An 18,987-nucleotide genomic window follows, 5' to 3' on the forward strand; every position below is an offset into this window, starting at 1 on the left:
ATTTTATATGTTTTTCTTAATTGAAAATACTTGATTAATATTTCAATGCAGGTACTTGTTTAATCTCAAGAAAAAAGTTAAGAACAAGGTGCATGTTGAGGCTTCGATATGTGAGTTCTATATTGTTGAGGAGATCTCAACATTTATCTCGTACTATTTTGAACCTCATCTAAGAACGAGAATGAATCGCGTTTCACGGCATGATGATGGCGGTGAAATGCCTTCCAGTGGAAACTTGTCAATATTCTCCAATACTAGACGACCCACACCTAAAAATGCCATAAGAGGAAGATATTTGTCGGAAATAGAGTTCAAACAAGCACACAATTATGTTCTATTTAACTGTGATGAGCTGAGACCTTTTATTCAGTAAGTTTATACTAATTAAACTGTATTAGTAATATACTATTAATTATATATTGTAATATCATACACTCATTATCACTTGCAGGCAACATCGTCAATATTTGCTCTCTAATAACTCACAGCTGACCGAATCCCAGATCTTTCAATTACAAGATGAGCAGTTTGCCACGTGATTCAGAACATATGTTAGCACTATCACAAACTCATTCTAACTTGCAAAATTACTGTACGTATACATGTCATTACGAGATTCTCGTTCATTTACTGTTTATTGATGTACATTACATACAAGGTTTATCAAATGGGAAGGAGTGCACCTAAGCCATTGTCTTCACTAAGCCTGGGGCCTGAAAGAAAATGTAAGTGCTACAATGGGTATTTTTTCAATGGATATGTTTTCCATACTGAAGAATACGGGCAAGGAAGAAAGACATACAACAACGGTGTTTGTGTTAAGGGATCCACTAGTAGTGAGTTAGAAGTTGACGACTATGGTAGATTAGAAGAGGTCGTTGAACTGCAATATCATAACAAGCAGAATATAGTGTTTTTATTCAAATGCTATTGGTATGACACGACTGACAGAGGAATCAGAGTTTATCTGCACTATGGTCTGGTCGAAATCAACTCAAAAGCTAAACTTCGCAACATAAACGATGTCTTTGTTTTCACAAAGCAATATCAACAAGTTTATTACACATACACCCCTTCATTTAGAAAGGATCGATCAAGAGTGGATTGGTTGTCCGTTTTAAAAACAAAACCCCGGGGTCGTGTCGAGGTTGTTCAGGATGAGAACGAAGATACAAGTGTGCGAGATGAAGTCTTTCAAGTTAGTGAGGTGGTTGAACCATATCGAGTTGCTCCTTCGATTGAATTGGAAGAAAATTCAAATTTTCATGTTTTCGATGATAGTCTTGTTGATGTTGACGCAGAAGAGTTGAATTTTGTTTTGAGCTTTAGCGAACAAGCAAATATCGATGAAGAAGATGATATTCATATTGAAGATTGCGATGAAGGTGATGACAATTCAATTGATGACGAAGAAGAAGAAAATTCTGACTAACTACCAAAATGAAGCCCTATGTAAAACCCTTTTTTTCATGTAATTTAGATTATGGATGATATATTTTGAAACACAAAATATTTATTACTTGAAATAATTAGTTGAAATACCACAATTACGAAATAATTACTTGAAATAATTATTGATCATGGATGATATATTTTGTAACACGAAATAATTACTTGAAATGCCACCACATCACCGACGGCAACACCGACGGACTTAAGTCTGTCGGCATTTCACAGAGAGTTCGAAAATAATTACTTGAAATGCCACCACATCACCGACGGCCTTCAGTCCGTCGACATTTCACAGAGAGTTCAAACATAATTACTTGAAATGCCACCACATCACCGACGGCTACACCGACGAATTTATATCTGTCAGTAAGTTGTCGGCGAGTCAATTTTACCGACAAAATTTCTGACGGACTGCATGAATTTCAAAGGGTTGTGCATTAAATGCACCTCTGACCGTGTTATCTTGCCGATGGAATTACCGACGGACCACGAAAAATATGGAGGGTCATTAAAAATTTTGGTGCGAAATTCAAAATTTACCGACGGATATTTGACACTTCACTGACGGAATAAATTAAAATAATAATTAATTTTATATCCGTCGGTGAATCCGTCGGTAAAACTGCCATATAAGTTCAAGTGACCGCCCATTCAATTCATTTTTTTCTTCTCTTTCGTTTCTCACCTTAAGATTTTGATTTTTTTCCTCTCCATTCTTCAAAGCTTTCACCTCCAATCTCTAGCAAGTTTTCTTCATCATCTTCATCAGTTTAAAAGGTTAGTGTTTTCTCTATTTCATTTTACTTTAATGGTTTTTTTTTTGCTATTTTTTTGGTTATTTTTTTTGTTTTGGTGTATGTTTTGTAATGTAGATAAAGTCTATAGTTTTTTTTTGCATAATTCATTGCTAAAGTCAATAGTTTTTTTTTAATTTATTGAATATTTTTTATTGTTGTATTGGCATAATTATTATTAGTTAATTTGTTGAATATTTATTGTTAATGTTGAATTTACCATAGAATTAGTAATTGAATATGTTGGAATAATTATTAATTTTACTTTATTATTGCATGATTTGTGTTTAATTTTTTCCATTTATTTTGATTGTTATTCTAGAGTTTTTTTTAATTTATTGTTTTGTTGTATTGGCATAATTATTGAATAATTTGTTGAATTGTAATTCTTAATGTTGAATTTACCTTAGAATTAGTAATTGAATATGTTGGAATAATTATTAGTTTTACTCTATTATTGCATGCTTTGTGTTTAATTTTTTCCATTTATTTTCATTGTTACCATTTATTTTCATTGTTATTCTAGAGTTTTTTTTTAATTTATTGTTTTGTTGTATTGGCATAATTATTGAATAATTACTTGAATTGTAATTCTTAATGTTGAATTTACCTTAGGATTAGTAATTGAATATGTTGGAATAAGTAGTATAGATTGGGTAAATTGGTTGTGGCTATTGTTAATATGTGCAGGTTTGTGGATTTGGGTAGTATCCGGTATAGGGGAGGTGCTGTCGAATTTTTTTTTTACATTTGAATTTAATTATATAATTATTTGTATCAAATTGTGTAGATGCGTAGAACGAAAACCAGAGCTAGTCGCTCAAGTGCGGTCGCAGCTAGTTCGTCTAGCAGCGAGGATGATATTTCCTTAGGTGCCGCTCAAGAAGAGGCACCTACACCACTTGCGCCATCAACCGATGCTACCTCTTCCAACGGTACTTGACAACGCAGAGGCGGCGTGCCTTTGCAGCGGAATCAATTTACCCGCAAGTACGAGGCACAGTGAAAGGACGACCTTTCAATGTAAGTTTGTTACGGTTTTAGTTTTTTTTTTTAAATTACAACATAATTTATGAAGTAATCACTATTGAATTTATTTCATTTATTTTCAGGTTCACAAACATTGAAGCCGCCCAAGTAATATCATCGGTGTTTAAATCATCGATGGAGATTCCATTATTTCAATGGAGTCAGATATCCAAGCATCCTGAATGGATGCCTCAAATCAATGCATGGTTTGGCAGATTTCATGTTGGTGTTAATTTATAATTTTCAGCTTATTTCTAATAAATTATTAATATAATTGTAAATAAATTATTGTTTTTATTTAAACTTGTTTATTTATACACAGCACAAATTCTGCTGGGACAGTGAGCATAACACTGTTGTGAGGAGGGTGTGGGAAAATCACGCGGCAACTAGGTAAGATTGAAAACAATACATGATTTTTTTCAGACAAAAATTTATGTTTCAAAATGTAATTTTTGGTTGCGTGAAGTAGGTTGCGTGATTTTTGGTATGAAGCACAAAAAAAAGCAAAAAAAACCGCTGATGTCTGAGCACAATAGGGGTTTCCAAGGCTGGAACGATGTTGCGGTTTGGAGGGATTTCAAACCGATATACATCCCGGAAGATATATGGCCGCACTATCTTGAGCACGTGATGTCTGAGCGGTTCACACGATGCTCACAGTCCGGTGCTGGCAACCGGAATCGGCCAATTCATGGCGGGGTGACAATGCACACTGGCGGCTCCGTTTCGTTTGCTGCACATGTGAAACGGATGGTAAGATTAATTTAAATGAAATATATCATTAAATTCAGTTGTTGTTAATATATCTTTTTCCATTATAAGCTGCGTCTCTTGGACGTGAGCCGAGCCCGATGGAGCTGTTTGTGGAGACGCACGTGCGGAGTCAAGACCACCAGAAGGGGGCGCAACAGTTCGTTGATAACCTTGCTCAGCATTTCATGGTATGTTTGTTCAACCATTTTATTTTGTAAGTTATTATGTAAGTTATTATGTTTATTGTATTGAATATGATGATTACTTTTTTATTTTATTTTCAGGAGACCTATAATAATCGGTTGAGTGAGAGATACGGGGACAATACTTTGACGCATCCGGAATTCAATCCGGATTTGTGGATGGAGGTTGGCTCGTCAGGTGGACCTGATAAAAATCGGGTTTACGGGCTCTCCAATACTACGACCGACAACTTGCGGTCGACCCGTAGTGTTTCAACCGTTGAGAGCTCCCAATCAATATTGAGCTCCCAATCTAAGGAGTTTGTGGCCTTGCAGCAACACACGGCTCATCTCACCGAGAAATACGATAACCTAAAAGCGGAGTACGCACAACTCAAAGCGTCTTATGCACAACAAAGAGCGGAACAAAGAGCGGAGTCTGAACAACTCAAAGCGTCTCAAGCACAACAAAAAGCGGAGTATGAAGCGGCTCATGAACAACAAAAAGCGGCTTATGAACAGCTTCGCGAAATGATTATGAACATGGCAAATAGTGGAACATGTGTGCCTCATCTTTTTTGGTCGTATAACCACTAGCCTCCTCCAGGATCTCCTCCTCCTCCTCTAGCTCCATCTTTATATTAATTTGTAATCAACATTATTTACCTTTAAAACTTCATTTAATGTTTTTCTTGAAACATATTCAGTTTGTAATTAATATTATTTAACTTTGTTTTTTTTATGTTTAATATAAATTTTATTTGCATAATTGGTTTGTATTACAATTAATTTATATAGTTTTATATTATATATCCTAAATAATTTTTTAAAAACAAATTAAGTAAAAAACAATTACCAAGGATTTTCCCGACGGATGAATTTGGTTGGTATTTTAAACACTCACCGACAGACTTACCGACGGAATTAATCCGTCGGCATTTAACAGTAGCTTCCACCAGTATCGATGAATTTACAGACGGACAGATTCGGTCGGTATTTCATACACTCACCGACGTAGTTCCCAACGGATAGTGTCCGTCGGTAAATTACAATATCACCGACGGAATAAAAATCCGTCGGTATATTTCAAGTGGGAATCTTTTTTTTTTTGCGCGCAAATTCCTTCTGTAAAACCATCGGCAAATGGTTTTTTTGTTGTTTCGACTGATATAGCGACGGAAGGGGGAATCATTGACAAAGGTAAAGCCAACGGACGTAATCCGTCGGTGATGACGTCAGTAAAAAAATCACCGACAAACTTCTAATCACACACCGACGGAATTGATCCTTCGGTAAAACTGTGAAATCTTGTAGTGGTGGTTGATAGTGGTTGAGAAAAATGTTGACAATTTGCAAATGTTGACAATTTGCTACAAATTAATGAAGTAGAAAAATAAAATGTTCATAGGAGGAAATTAACATCAGTAAAAGAGATCCGGAAATCATGATCTTTAACCTCCAGCAACGTATGGATCCCGAAGTCCATTGGAGAAGATGATGTTGCTTGCAAAATTTCTGAGTGCAGATTTTTGTCCTGCATAATAGAACATAAGCTTTCTCTTCGAAAAAGTAAATATAACAAACCAAATAGGTTGCATATCTTGAATCAGCCATAGTTCTTCTCTGAATGACAGGAAGAAGGAACAAAGAGTTTATCCAAAAAGAAAAGACAGAAAGAACAAATATTAAGGGGAAGTTACATGGCCACCAAAAACTTCTATGCATGTTTCCGTTTATTCAGTGAGATTAAAAGGAGATGCTTGAAACATTGTATCATTACCACCAGTCCCCATTGGTATTACAATCTCTGTACGTGTCTGAAAGACATACTGGCCATATTCACGACAAGAAATTATCCTCCAAGATAAGACATTATTGTAACTTAAAAGCTAATGCATTTTAGAGAAGACATCGAAATTGAATGGTTAATAAACTTGAACATGGTGATGAAGAATCCATTTACATAAGAGAACACTATGCTTTAAGAATACCTGCCATGGCCATGCTAGTTTCCCTTTTTTAAATTGATATACATCATGACATGACTGATTTCCAAAAATACTGGCATTGAGACCAGCAGCAGTTCTGACAAGAATACTGGTTCCTTCAGGGGCTCCATCAATGGCATTGCACATATTTTCGAAAAAAAAATCTGGAGGATTGTCGAATTGAGCTGAGATCATAAACATCAATTCTAGGTAGTCCTTAAGCTCTTGCAATGAGTTCAAAGGGCTTAATCATCGAAAGAGACCAGAAACAAAAACAATTTGTTATGCATTGGACATGTAAAGCTGGGAAATTGAAGTTTGAAAGAATAAAGAAGCTGTTATAGTGAATTACTTGCAAGAACTGAAGATGTTGCCAAGGGAAATAAGACCATTGGTTTCAGAGGCAATTCTATTAATTTCTGACCAAGAATTTCTTATAGTATTGTAACAACTCTCACTAGTTTCCTGCACCACCAGGGCAGCATTAAAGTACGTTCTTCAAGTGATCAGACCATAAAAAAATATTAAACTCTAAGCAATTTCTTACCTGAAAATCTCTGGTCACCACAACATGGTATGCATCTGTGGAGCCGACGATGCCAGAGCACCGATGGTAACATGAGGATATTTTAGACGAAACCACGAGGCAAGCACCAAAAAAATTATCAGGAAAAGGTTAGTAAGAATTCAACATTGTTTTAATGTTAACCTTGAAGTTTTACGTCCTCCCACCATAAGATTCTCCAACCACAATAAATGGGCAGTTTTCTGCCGACGGGTTCTTCTTGATATTTGTGATCAACTGTGCATAATCTGCCGAAGCTTGTTCCGAACTCAGATATCCCAGGGCACAAGCATTTTGGAATGCTTGATCTTCAGATCCAAATGAAAATAATTCTCCATAATAGCGATGTTGAAACAGGTAGGAGATTGTGTTACAAGGCAGCCGGCTAAAACAGCCATTCTTCAAAAGCACCCAAAGTTAATATACACCAATCATCTGTTTAACAAGAAATTCCCAAAATGAAGATTAAAATAAGAACTACTCAAATCAGAATTCTAATTCTAACCAAGGTCAAGGATAGAATTCCTCTTCTTTTTCTCTCTCTCTCTTCTTTTAAAACCTGCAGTAGAAGTAATATCGTGCAATGATTCATCCCAAAAAAAATTAAAAAAAAAAAAACGTCAATCACACCTTATCAGGTTAGGGTTTTGAGAAAAATTTGTTAATTGATATTTTTATTTTTATTTTTTGTGATGGCTATCACACCAACAAGATCTGTCTAAAATAAGAGAGAAAGAGAGTAAAACAGGCCTTTACTAGTTCTATAAAAAAGAGTAGTATTAAATATCAATAAAATATGGAAAAAAAACAAAAATATATTAGTAGAGTTAATAATAAATCTCACTCTTTAATTCATATGATCAAACAGTTTAAAAAAGGTTCTATATTTAAAAAAAAAATTAGCATTAATGGCATAATTTTCCCTGCCACCCCCAACAGAATCTTTCATCAACAATTCACGGATTACAATAATTTTAAAGAAATGAATTTATCCGATTTCATTTTTGTATGTAAGTTTAATAATAATAATAATAATAATAATAATGTACTTGGAAAAGGAAGAAGCAAATCTCCACAAAACGGCCAAAAAATAATTTAACCTTTTCTGATATAATTGTGATCCGTATGATACATATGTTGACAAACGAAGCTCAGCCGAAAATGAAAAATTGATGAACAGCCACAATATATGATAAATGAATGAACAAGAGAAAATAAAACAAGAAACAACCGCCTCGAAAAAGAAAGCTAAGACTCGCACAATATCATCAAAACACCCCAGCCCCCCACCACCCACCCAGAGAAAAAAAAATATATTGAGAAAAGGAAAAATCACTATCTCAACTAGCAGCAGTAGTACATAAGATACATCTCAGCCGAGGAACACCAGAAACGGTTTCCTCATCCTCGTCATTGCTATCGTATTCCGATATCCCAGAAGTGGCTCCACTCCCTTTTCTGCTGCTAACAGTGTGCATAGAATCCATAAGACAAGACATGTGATAAGCATGACAGCAAAAGAATGCGACGACTGATACATCTCGTATAGAGAAGGGATCAAAACACATGCAACATCTTGTTTCTCCCCTGGTTTTTGACTTAACCTCCATGGTTCTTGCACTTGCTGTTCTCCCAGCTGCTTGTGAATCCCTACTGCCATCCCTTTTTGCTCGAGCATCTTCTTCGTTGCTTAAGCAAATTGCCCTTCTCGCTTCTTTGTAGTATTTGACCAAAAGATTTACACAATCAGCCTGTGTGTCTCAAAACAGCATCAGAATGTTAACAACTAGCAAATATTGTCTCTATTTAGATGAAAAGAAAGGGCACATGAAGCATGATACCTTAAGAATATCATTGCACCCATGTCTCAGAGATGTTTCAGTTCTGTAATCGGTGATAATTTTTACTAGTCGATCCCTAAGCCTGAAATAACATTGTATAAAGATAAGAAATTACACAACGAACAATAACCAATTCATAAGTTACATTTGCAACTTTTCTGCAACTCTGGGAAAATGTCATCTTGAAGCATAATCTAATTAGCATTTACAGAAAAAGTAGCATCTCCATACCAGGACAGACTATAAGGAAGCTAGGAAGTAGTATATCATCAAACATGATGGGCAAAAATACAGCTTACTTATTGGTAGTCACTCAGAGCTTGGTGGTTAATGCTAAATAAAAAAAAACATTGCAGTCTAGAATGTATCTAGGCTACTTCATATGTAACACTGATTAAATTATAACGAATTTTGCAACCAAAAAAGGAGAATAGATAGTATTCTAATTTGATTAGGACTGTGGTTCCTTAAATTCTACTTAAGAGAACTGGCAATCTTGGGTGGGCTGTTTCACATTGGATTTTATTAGGAAGGTCTATTGGAATCGGTTTTCACTAGGAGACACAGTAATAACATGTTGGAAGTTTAGCCATGTATCCCACAGACTGTAAAATATGTTTTTGGTGACCAACTTCAGACAAACAAAATTCGGACTTCAATTATACCCCTTCTTATTTCTTCCTAACAAGGTTATTTGCAAACTAATCTCATGGATTCTAAGCCATGGATAAATTACTTTCAAATAACTTGGATTATTAAATGTTGTCATTGTGTTTTTCAAAACAACTAGATTGCAAAACCTTCATTTAAGAACAGGGGAGGATTAATAAGGAATTAAACAAAACAAGTAATCAGACATACTAACCGGGGTATTTCCAAGCCATTGGGCACCATATTTACAATGTATAAAGGATCAAGATTGCCAACAGTGTGCTCCAACAATACCCCCACCTGCCATGTTGCAGAAAAGAGAAGGAAACTCAATGAACATATGGATATGTTGAATCACAGGATGTTTGAAGAAGAACAGCAATCAGTAGAACGAGTCCAAAATGTACCATTTCAGGTTTGTGAAGACATTGCTTAATTAATTCTTCCCATAGCTCATCATCGTGCTGCATGGTTACAAATTCTACAGCCTGCACCCACAATAAAACTTTTCTTATTTCTGCCAATACTCCCAACATAAAAATAAATCCGATGGTTTCAACCAAATATGATAAATACCTCTTCAATGTCCCCTAATTTATTTATGATGATAGCTAGCGCCTTTTTTGAGTTTCCCATTCTTCCGAGTATGAAGACTTGCTCTCTTAAAAGATCTCTTTTGACACAAATGTCATATGCCTGAGATGTAAGAGTTCAACCGATCAATTCATTAGTGAATTACTGAAGGAAGAGTTGACATACATTGACTTGAAACGTCATAATTGACCATTTATTGACTGTTCAAACCTTCTCAAGGGTGTAATGTTGGCTGCTCCGGAGAAAAGGTAGTAGCATTTTCAGATCATAATCTGCATAAAGCTCTACCTGTCTCAATGAAAATAAAGCTCACAGCAATCATTATATATTGAAGACTGCAGAGATATGCACACAGGCAAAAACCAGACATGAGCTATTGAGCAGCTTGCGACCAAAATAATTGTCAACAAGGTGAACAGGATGGATCATTGGGGAGAAACCCCGGTTATGGTTCCTCTCAGCAGTTAAAAATGGATCTTATAGTAGAAAGAATAAAATATAACCTTTACTAAACTGAAGCTTCGAAACAAAAGGCATAACAAGTGGCTCCTTTTAGATGAGTGACTTGATCATGATGGCAGGTAAATTCAAATTAGCTGACAAAACAGCTAAGACAGCAATGATATTGTGAAAATGGGTGTGTGCAGCGTACATGCATCCATGGCATCCAAAACACATTTTCTTGGAATGTTAGGATGTAAAAACCACTTTAATGAGAGTAAAAGTAAATCTGTGTTCATGTCACTTCAATTTTGACACTCCAGGTCACAGTGTTATTATGTCCTTATCTACTACTACTAGCAAAGGAAACCAAAACCTTTACAGAAGGAACTGCCCATGAATTTAACAAATTGTAGATAGAAAAAGAAACAGAGAAAAAAAAATATGTAGTCAGCCTTCTCCATACTTGCATATCATGAAAATCCTTTCCTGCATGTGGATTTGCTTCAAATAATGCATGAAGATACAAGTGTAGGAAATATCTTGAATCACACTTATTGCTGGCAGTCAACAGTTGCGAGACAACTTCAGGTGGAGAAATTAAGTCTTTGTTCTGGATCAATAGAGGAACTGTGCGTTTGCAATCAAGCAACATCAGTTGGACAACCTGTAATTGAACAAGCACAAGCAACAGTATTAAGAGTGGGCCAATCATATGATGAAATGGAACTGCCTAAATAGTACAGAACCTTGAAGCAAAAAGAAAAACCATCTATATTTTGCAATAACATGGACAAAGCATGAAATTTCAGATTCCAAATATCAATACTGGGGATCCTTTGAGGTCAATTTACTTGCAATACATATTCGTGAGAGTGTCTAAATGTCAGCAGAACTACTGGAAAATAGCAAATATCTAAAATGTTGTTTTCAAAGACTAAATTTCGGTTGAAACTTAACATTTCAAATGGAGATACAAATCTGATCTTAAGTAACAATGGCAAAAGAGAAAGAAAACCACAAAAAGGCAACTAACATACAACTATTTCACCTTATCCTGCAGTCATACCTTTTCACGTATGGTATCATGTAAGCTGTGCTTTTCAATGAAATCAAATATATCTGGCTTCATGAGCTGAAAGGTAAAAGCCAACAACAAAAACAAATAAGAAAGATATGTCAAATAAAATTAATACAGCAACTTGTTTCCTGAATCATTTTAAACAAACAGTGCTTGTCTTTGTGTGCAGATTCACTTGAACATGGTGTACCAGAAAATACTCACATCAGCAAAAAGTGAAAAGGCTTTCTCATATTGCCCATCAATTACATATAACTCTGCTAGTGCCTGATATAGAAAGGAGTTCCGATTAGTGATATGTGCCATCAATTTCAGAAATCAAACAGCACACACCAGTTCTTTGACTAACCTCCTTGAGTGCATCCGTCATAGAAGAAGTATTTAGCTGAGGTTCTATAGCAGATATAACAGGCAATGCAGAATAAATCAAAGGTGGCCAAGATTTAACAGTTGACAAGAGATCTTTATGAAAAGATGGATTTGTTGCCAGAGCTACAAGAGCAACCTGTGAATCAAAAACAAACAAGATGCCTTGATCATGAGCCACTACAATAGAAAAGTTATGAAAGGAAAACTGCATGAAGACATTTTCAATCCGCTAACCTCATAAGCAGTATCACGAAGTCTAGGGTTTTCTGTTGGCATGTAAGGGACCAACACAGGAAGCTGACGCAAATGAGCAAAATGGAAAACCCATCTGCAAAAGAAAGCATCTGGTCAGTATTAACAAGGAATGCAGAGAAGATATCAAAATAGTTGCTTTTCTTACCTTTCCCATGCTGGAGCAGACCCTCGCAGCAATTTGGAACACAAAGATGCAGCTTCAGCATATTTCCTTTCCACGATCAAATGATCAAGATATCTGGATCCCACCTGTGGTTATAGCATAAAAAGTTAAGCCGTTACTTAATTTAAAATAACATGGATCTCAAAGGAGGACCACTTAAGCATACTTTTTCTTTTTTGCTAAAATGGAAAATGATCATTACATGTAACTGCAGCATGAAACTTCATAGCCATAAATTGAAATAACACATTGAGGAAAAGAATTGGATGAGTAAGACAGGAGCACAACAATGCTTAAGTCTTTATATACTACATGCACTACACAAACTGAAGAAACCATTATCCACAAGAACCATTTACTAATCAATTTTGAATGATCTTTAAAATCTTGAAAACCATGCACTTACATAAACTGAATGCTTTGGTGTAACATATAACATGTCACTATTGAAACTTACAAGCATATGCAGAAGAAAAAAAAAACACCAGATCTATAACCATAAAGATAACTGAAACAAAACTCTTTTGATCATTTGTACGCTGACAAGGGAGAAAAAAGGAGGAGGGGGAGCAGTATTTTTAAAAAGAAACACCAAATTATATCCAGAAATTAGTAATTCATAAAGGAATACTTAACGAAAAAGAACCTGGAAAAAATTTAGCTTCTTTACTGTAGCACAAACATGTTCCTCAACAATCAAGTTCAGACAGAACATTGTCATTATTTAAGTATAACAGAAGTTCAATGTTGCAGTTGTTGTGCGAGACATGGCACACCTCTGCATCTTTTAAAGCTGTATACCAGATAAACAAGCCAAAATACCTCATCAACGAGTTCACTCCTACCCTGGCCTGCTTCAACTGCTGCCAACGCTTTTTCATGCCAACCATGTTCTAGAAGCCACGCAATATGATCTTCAGCATCCCTAACAGAGATAAATAAATTAATTTCTCTGGAAAACCAATGGAGAATACATAAACAAACGCATGCCCACTACATTAATTTCTCTGGAAAACCAATAGAGAATACATAAACAAGTGCATGCCCAGGCTGGTGAACAGGGGAGAGATGTAAAACTTTAATTGTTTTGATACATGCAAACTCAGATGCTTAAACAAACGCATGCCCACTACATTAATTTCTCTGGAAAACCAATGGAGAATACATAAACAAACGCATGCCCACTACATTAATTTCTCTGGAAAACCAATAGAGAATACATAAACAAGTGCATGCCCAGGCTGGTGAACAGGGGAGAGATGTAAAACTTTAATTGTTTTGATACATGCAAACTCAGATGCTTAATACATAATGTCCATGATAAGTTCACCAGCCTTAATTTCTCTGGAAAACCAATAGAGAATACATAAACAAGTGCATGCCCAGGCTGGTGAACAGGGGAGGGTTGTAAAACTTTAATTGTTTTGATACATGCAAACTCAGATGCTTAATACATAATGTCCATGATAAGTTCGTGCTTTTTAAGTTCTCATGTCATAAGGTGTCAACTTGGAGGGGTGACTGAGTTTGCAGTGTTAAATGAACGAAGTAGGCACTTAAAACAGTGTTGATACATTAGAGAAGAGAATTATTCTTCAAGCAGCCCTTTTAAAAAAAAAAATTGTTTCAAGCTTCAAACTAGAAGGTGTTCTAAAATTAATTCAGAACACCATCCGAACCACCAATATCGGGGAGTTCATAATGCAAGCAAAGAAATAAAACGACTCTATTTAAAAGCTAAAATACAAGTAAGAATCAATAATAACCTAGGCTTTGCAATCACCACATCCTTCGGGGAAACGACATAGTATAATGGTTCATCACCAGCAGCCCACTGACCACCAGCATAGCTGCTACCTGTATTCACATGGAAAAAGTATCAAGCTATTTAAATGTAGTTCTCAAGTCCAAAAGACCATGAATTTCAAATAATCCAACATGTTAACCTGAGAAAGGAGCATGCGCAAGGGAATAGTCTTTCGCCTTGTAATGCTCAAAACCATGTACAGGTAGGGCATCTGTTGCAAGTTCATCATTATTCCATGTAACTACTCGTACTTCTGGTCTCTGTGCATTGCCCTGCTTAAAAAAGATAATTCAGCAAATAAAGTATCTATTTATTTCCACTAAAGAGACTTGCAAGCATGTTTTCATCTTTTAAAAATAAAAATATTGGCAGAAAGCAGCTCGATCACATTGAAAAGAACCATGTTTTAATCAACATCCAATCATAAGCATGCTGAAAACATAAATGAAATGTAACGAAAATGGAGACAGGCACAGAAAAGCAAACATTAGGAGCAGAGGAGAACAAGATCAATTCAGAGAAAAAAAAAAGAAAAAAACTTGTTCAAGTGATAAAACATCTGTAGAAAACACAATAAGTCTCTTCCTGAAAACAAATATTTTTCAGAAGAAAAAAGAAAGGATCCAAAAGAGCATAACCCTTGAGCCCATGGAAGAAAAGAATTCTATGACATAAAAAAGGGCTATTGCTAGCATTTTCAACAGATAGAATACTAACTTTGAATTTACTCCTCTAATAAATGTTTTTCCTGTTATCATGGCACTGAACAGGTGAACACCTAATTTCATAATAAATAGATATAAAAATTCATTTTCAATTCAAATCAGATTAACTTCAAAAGTAGCAAGAGGCAGGTCAAAAGTTTATATTTCAACAAAGTCCGGATAGTATGAAAGAGAAGATACCAGTCTTGATGAAATGGTGCTACTGAATTCCTTCTCTCCATCTTCTTCCACAGGAATATAAGCTAGAACAACCAAAGAATCACCAAATGGAGCAATTCCTGAAATATAATAGCTGGTTTGAAAAGAAGCCACAATATCCACCTGGTTCATGCTAGACACCGGAACATCCCTATATGTCCCGTTAGCTCCCTTTTGCTGATTTGCTCTTATCGATGCTATTTTTACAGACATTCCCCACCCAATAACCAAGAGAGTATCATCCTGAACGTGATGGAATGTTACAAAGCCATAGATTTCAAAGACAGCAACATTCAAAAATCTAATAACAATGACAAAAATGACAGTTCAAGCTATTCAATCAAATGATGGGATCAACTCTTTAACTAACCTGCCAAACTAAATGCGGGAGCAAAAGCTCCGGACGCGGACTCCCTCGCGGTCTTTCAATAAAAGTTATTCTTCGATCATTAGCAGCATCATAAACTTTCACACCCGCATCATTAGCCCACGCAATGAGACTCGTTCTCCACTTCACAGCATGTATCGGACCTTCCCCAGAGTGCAAAACCTAATCAAACAAAATAATTCACAGCATTCAATAACAAAATCCGGGACCTCAAGCACCTACACCATAACCATACTAGTACATACCTGGTCACGGTAGCCTAGCCATTTCTTGGAGTTAAAATACAATTGACCAGCTAAACCACCAGCAACAAATCTTTTAGACATTTTTCTAGAATATTCAGGGTCTAAAGCAATTGCCTTCATCGGCCGATGATATTCAAACTTCAAAACCTTCTCGTCGGTGAAAAGACTATTAATTACAACAGTGCCATCGTCTGAACAACTTCCTATATATTCTCCTTCTATATCAAAGCTAAGATCATTAACCGCCGCTGTATGTGCCGCAAATTCCTTAACCTGAAACGCAAAAATTTGAGAATTAATGAAAAATCGAGAGAGAGCGAGGGAGAGAGGGCGGTAGTGAGGTCTGACCTGGTTGCCGAGGAAATCGAGGATGTGAACGGTGCCGTCTAGAGTGCCGAGAGCAATCATGCGTTCGGCTACAGCAATACACGATGCCGCATCATTGGATAAAAGAGAAGGTATGCTACCTCCCATTCTTTGGTACTTGAGTCTTGGTTCCTCCTCCTCCTCCTCCTCCTCCTCCTCCTCTTCTTCTTCTTCTTCTTCATCATCATCATCATCTTCCTCTTCTTCTTCTCGCTCGTCGTCGCCATCGACGCCATTCTCCGACGTAATTGGAGTCATTTGGAGGATTTTAGGGCTGGTGTTGAAGAGAAAAGAAAGGAAAGAAGCAATGATTGAGATAGAGATCTGTGTGTTCGGGTTGTGTCGAAGATGGTGGTGCTGTTTATCTTTTTGGTTATAACAGTTGGAGTTGAGAGGTGAATTTAACATAGTCACTAAACTCTTGAAACACAGATAATTAGTCCCTTTAGTTTAACAAGTAATTAATATATCCCTTGATTAATTAATCTTTATTTGGAAAATAATTTTCTATAAAATGATATGTAGATGGAAGTTATCAAGTATTTAATATCTAATCTTTTTCAAATATTAAATAAAAATACAAACAAATTTAAATTAAAAATCAACACAAGATTATATTAGATATTACGAGGAATAATAATTATAATTATATGATAAATATATTTTGGTTTTGAGTTCTTTAAATATAAATTTTGCTATGTTTTTTTTATTTAGATATAAAATTTTAAAAAGTTACTAAAAAGTATTTTTTTAATTAGTTTATTGATGCAGTCCTCGTAAATGTTGGAGCATGATGATTGTTATGGTCCGATTATAAGTGATTTTATATTGACTATATTTTGCAAAACTCGTTAAATATGAGAAATTATTTTTTGAAAACATATGACTCTTTGTACCTCTAGTGTTTTTGTTTAGTCTTAGTTTTTGTGTTTGCGGTATAAAAAATATAGTTAGATATTTGATAATACACTAAATTATGTTTTATACCGTGGGATTTATCAAAAAATTGAGTTTAAAATGTAGTTTTTATAAAATAGTTTGTACATGTATTTTTAACTGAGTTTCGTAAAACTCTATTTATTTTTGCGTTTCAAAATCACTTTTTTTAAAATTTAAAATTTTTTTATTTTTTTTGTTTACTTCAAATTATTTTTTTTATTTTCAGATCATTTTAATTCGTTGATATAAAAAATAATTTTTAAAAAATAAAAAAAATTATTTTGATGCATTTCCAAGTAAAAAACACTTTTGAAAAGCAACCACAACCAAACATCTTATACATATTTTTTATTGTACATAAACCTCAACCATAATTTTTAAATTTAACTAACCAAACATAACCATATTTTTTTAAAACCATAACCTGGCTATTTTAAAAACAAATGCACGTAAACTTGCTTTGGAAATACAGAGTTTGGCACCGTTTTCCTTTCCTACATCCTAGCTTGAAGTCAAACATAGTCAAATGACTGATCAATTACTTTTAAAACTAGAAGGACTAAATTGTTAGTTTAATAAAACTAAAAAGACTAGGTTATAATTTACTCTAGTTTAATTATTAATTGACAAGGCAACAAAAAAGTGATGACGACTTATGAATGCCACCTGTCTATTGTTTTACTTTTTTATCAACTCAGCTCGGACAAGGGTCGTTTCTGTTTGGAATAAAAATGTTCCTTCTATTTGGGGTTTTCCTTTTTTTAAAATTGGTCTTTGTTTAATACGCTTTTAGAATAAATTATTTTTTATTAACCCTCGGGTTAATGGCTTGATTTATTGTCATATGATGGGTATTTTTCGAACATGTAATTATATTCGTGATTGAGTTATTTTAATATTGTATATTAATTAAGTTTTTAGGGTTGGAGGTATATAGGTTGTTTTTTAATGAGATTTTTATTTGAAAATGTATTAAAATAATAATATTTTATATTTTTTAAAATTTATTTTGGATATTAGCAAATTAAAATAATACAAAATCATTTAAAAAAATAATTAAAAATTAAAAATTAAATTTTTAAAAACACGGATAAACTATCATGCCAAATAACAAGACCTTAATCTATCATTCAAACAAGATTCTCGTGTCAGGCCATCCAAATCAGTTGTGTAATTTGCATATAGTAATAAGTTTATGTTTGAATATATTTTAAATTTTTAAGTTAAGTGTATAACATATTATATTTAGAAGTGAAGTTGCTTTTGTTTTTATATATTTTTAAAAGTATTTTTAAATAATTTTATGTATTGATATTAAAAATTAAAAAATATTATTTTAATATATTTTAAAATAAAAAGCATTTTAAAAAATAGAACAACTACTGTAATACTAAATATGTATTAAAATTGATTAACACCTTTTACTATTCGTGGATCATTTTGCCAAAATAATTTTTAAATACTTGCGTGATTAAAAAAATATATAAACCAGAGAACCTATCTAGTTATGGTTGAAATAAATTGATCATAAATAGACTAAAAAAACCCTAAATATTAGCCAAATCCAAGAAATTTCATTTCATCCAAAACTTAAGATCATGGAAATCTAGATAGATAGGAGGTTGAACCTGGTGTTATCCCTCTACCACTATCATGACTACCACCAGAGGCAGAATCAAGGAGTGGTCAATAGGGTCTGGGTTCCTGCAAAACATCTTTACAAAATATTTTAATTTTTTTTAGTATTTAAATATAACAAGTAATGAACTTTTTAATAATAAATTATTATTTTACTACCTATCTTTAAATTTAAAATTATCTCTCCTTATAAGTAGAAAAGAAAACAAATAATTTTTTTTAATTTAATTACATTTCTTTACCGTTTCTTTGTCTTCCTTCTCTAGAGTCCTAACTAAAAAATATAATAATACAAAACAATACGAAAAGGTTAAAATAAAGCTGTCAATTAATTCATTGTTTATCAAAACAAGGTAATTTATGACCCAAATTTAAAATCTTTTGTTTTTTTATGTTTGTTAAAAATTTGATATATATATATATATATATATATATATGCTATTTTTTCTTTTTTTTAATAGATTTACTAGTTTTACCATTTTTTTAATTTCTTGTTATAGTGAAGGTTGGTTTTTTCTAA

General features: G+C 34.1%; 1 protein-coding gene across 1 annotated transcript; it reads right to left on the reverse strand.

Annotated features, from left to right (window-relative positions):
• Positions 1-7,837: 7,837 nt before the first annotated feature.
• On the reverse strand, positions 7,838-16,247 carry LOC133669037 (vacuolar protein sorting-associated protein 41 homolog). Its single transcript, XM_062089050.1, has 19 exons — positions 15,873-16,247; positions 15,525-15,797; positions 15,262-15,441; positions 14,874-15,134; positions 14,108-14,240; positions 13,928-14,018; positions 12,984-13,086; positions 12,144-12,247; positions 11,978-12,071; positions 11,724-11,879; positions 11,579-11,641; positions 11,363-11,428; positions 10,760-10,960; positions 10,063-10,140; positions 9,835-9,954; positions 9,666-9,746; positions 9,473-9,558; positions 8,608-8,689; positions 7,838-8,517 (listed from the first exon to the last, which is right to left on the reverse strand). Exons 1-19 carry the CDS (start codon positions 16,146-16,148, stop codon positions 8,107-8,109), a joined length of 2,859 nt encoding a protein of 952 aa, XP_061945034.1. The 5' UTR covers positions 16,149-16,247; the 3' UTR covers positions 7,838-8,106.
• Between the last annotated feature and the right edge of the window lie 2,740 nt (positions 16,248-18,987).

The sequence above is a fragment of the Populus nigra genome, chromosome 1, assembly GCF_951802175.1.
Source record: "Populus nigra chromosome 1, ddPopNigr1.1, whole genome shotgun sequence".
NCBI lineage: Eukaryota > Viridiplantae > Streptophyta > Magnoliopsida > Malpighiales > Salicaceae > Populus > Populus nigra.

Coding starts and splice junctions, on each gene's coding strand:
- LOC133669037 (XM_062089050.1), bottom strand. CDS start 16,148: ATGACTCCAATTACGTCGGAGAATGGCGTCGATGGCGACGACGAGCGA. Junction 14,019..14,107: donor TGCGCATGCTCCTTTCTCAG/GTTAACATGTTG, acceptor ATGTGAATACAG/GTAGCAGCTATGCTGGTGGT. Junction 9,559..9,665: donor GTCTTCACAAACCTGAAATG/GTACATTTTGGA, acceptor GCAACATGGCAG/GTGGGGGTATTGTTGGAGCA.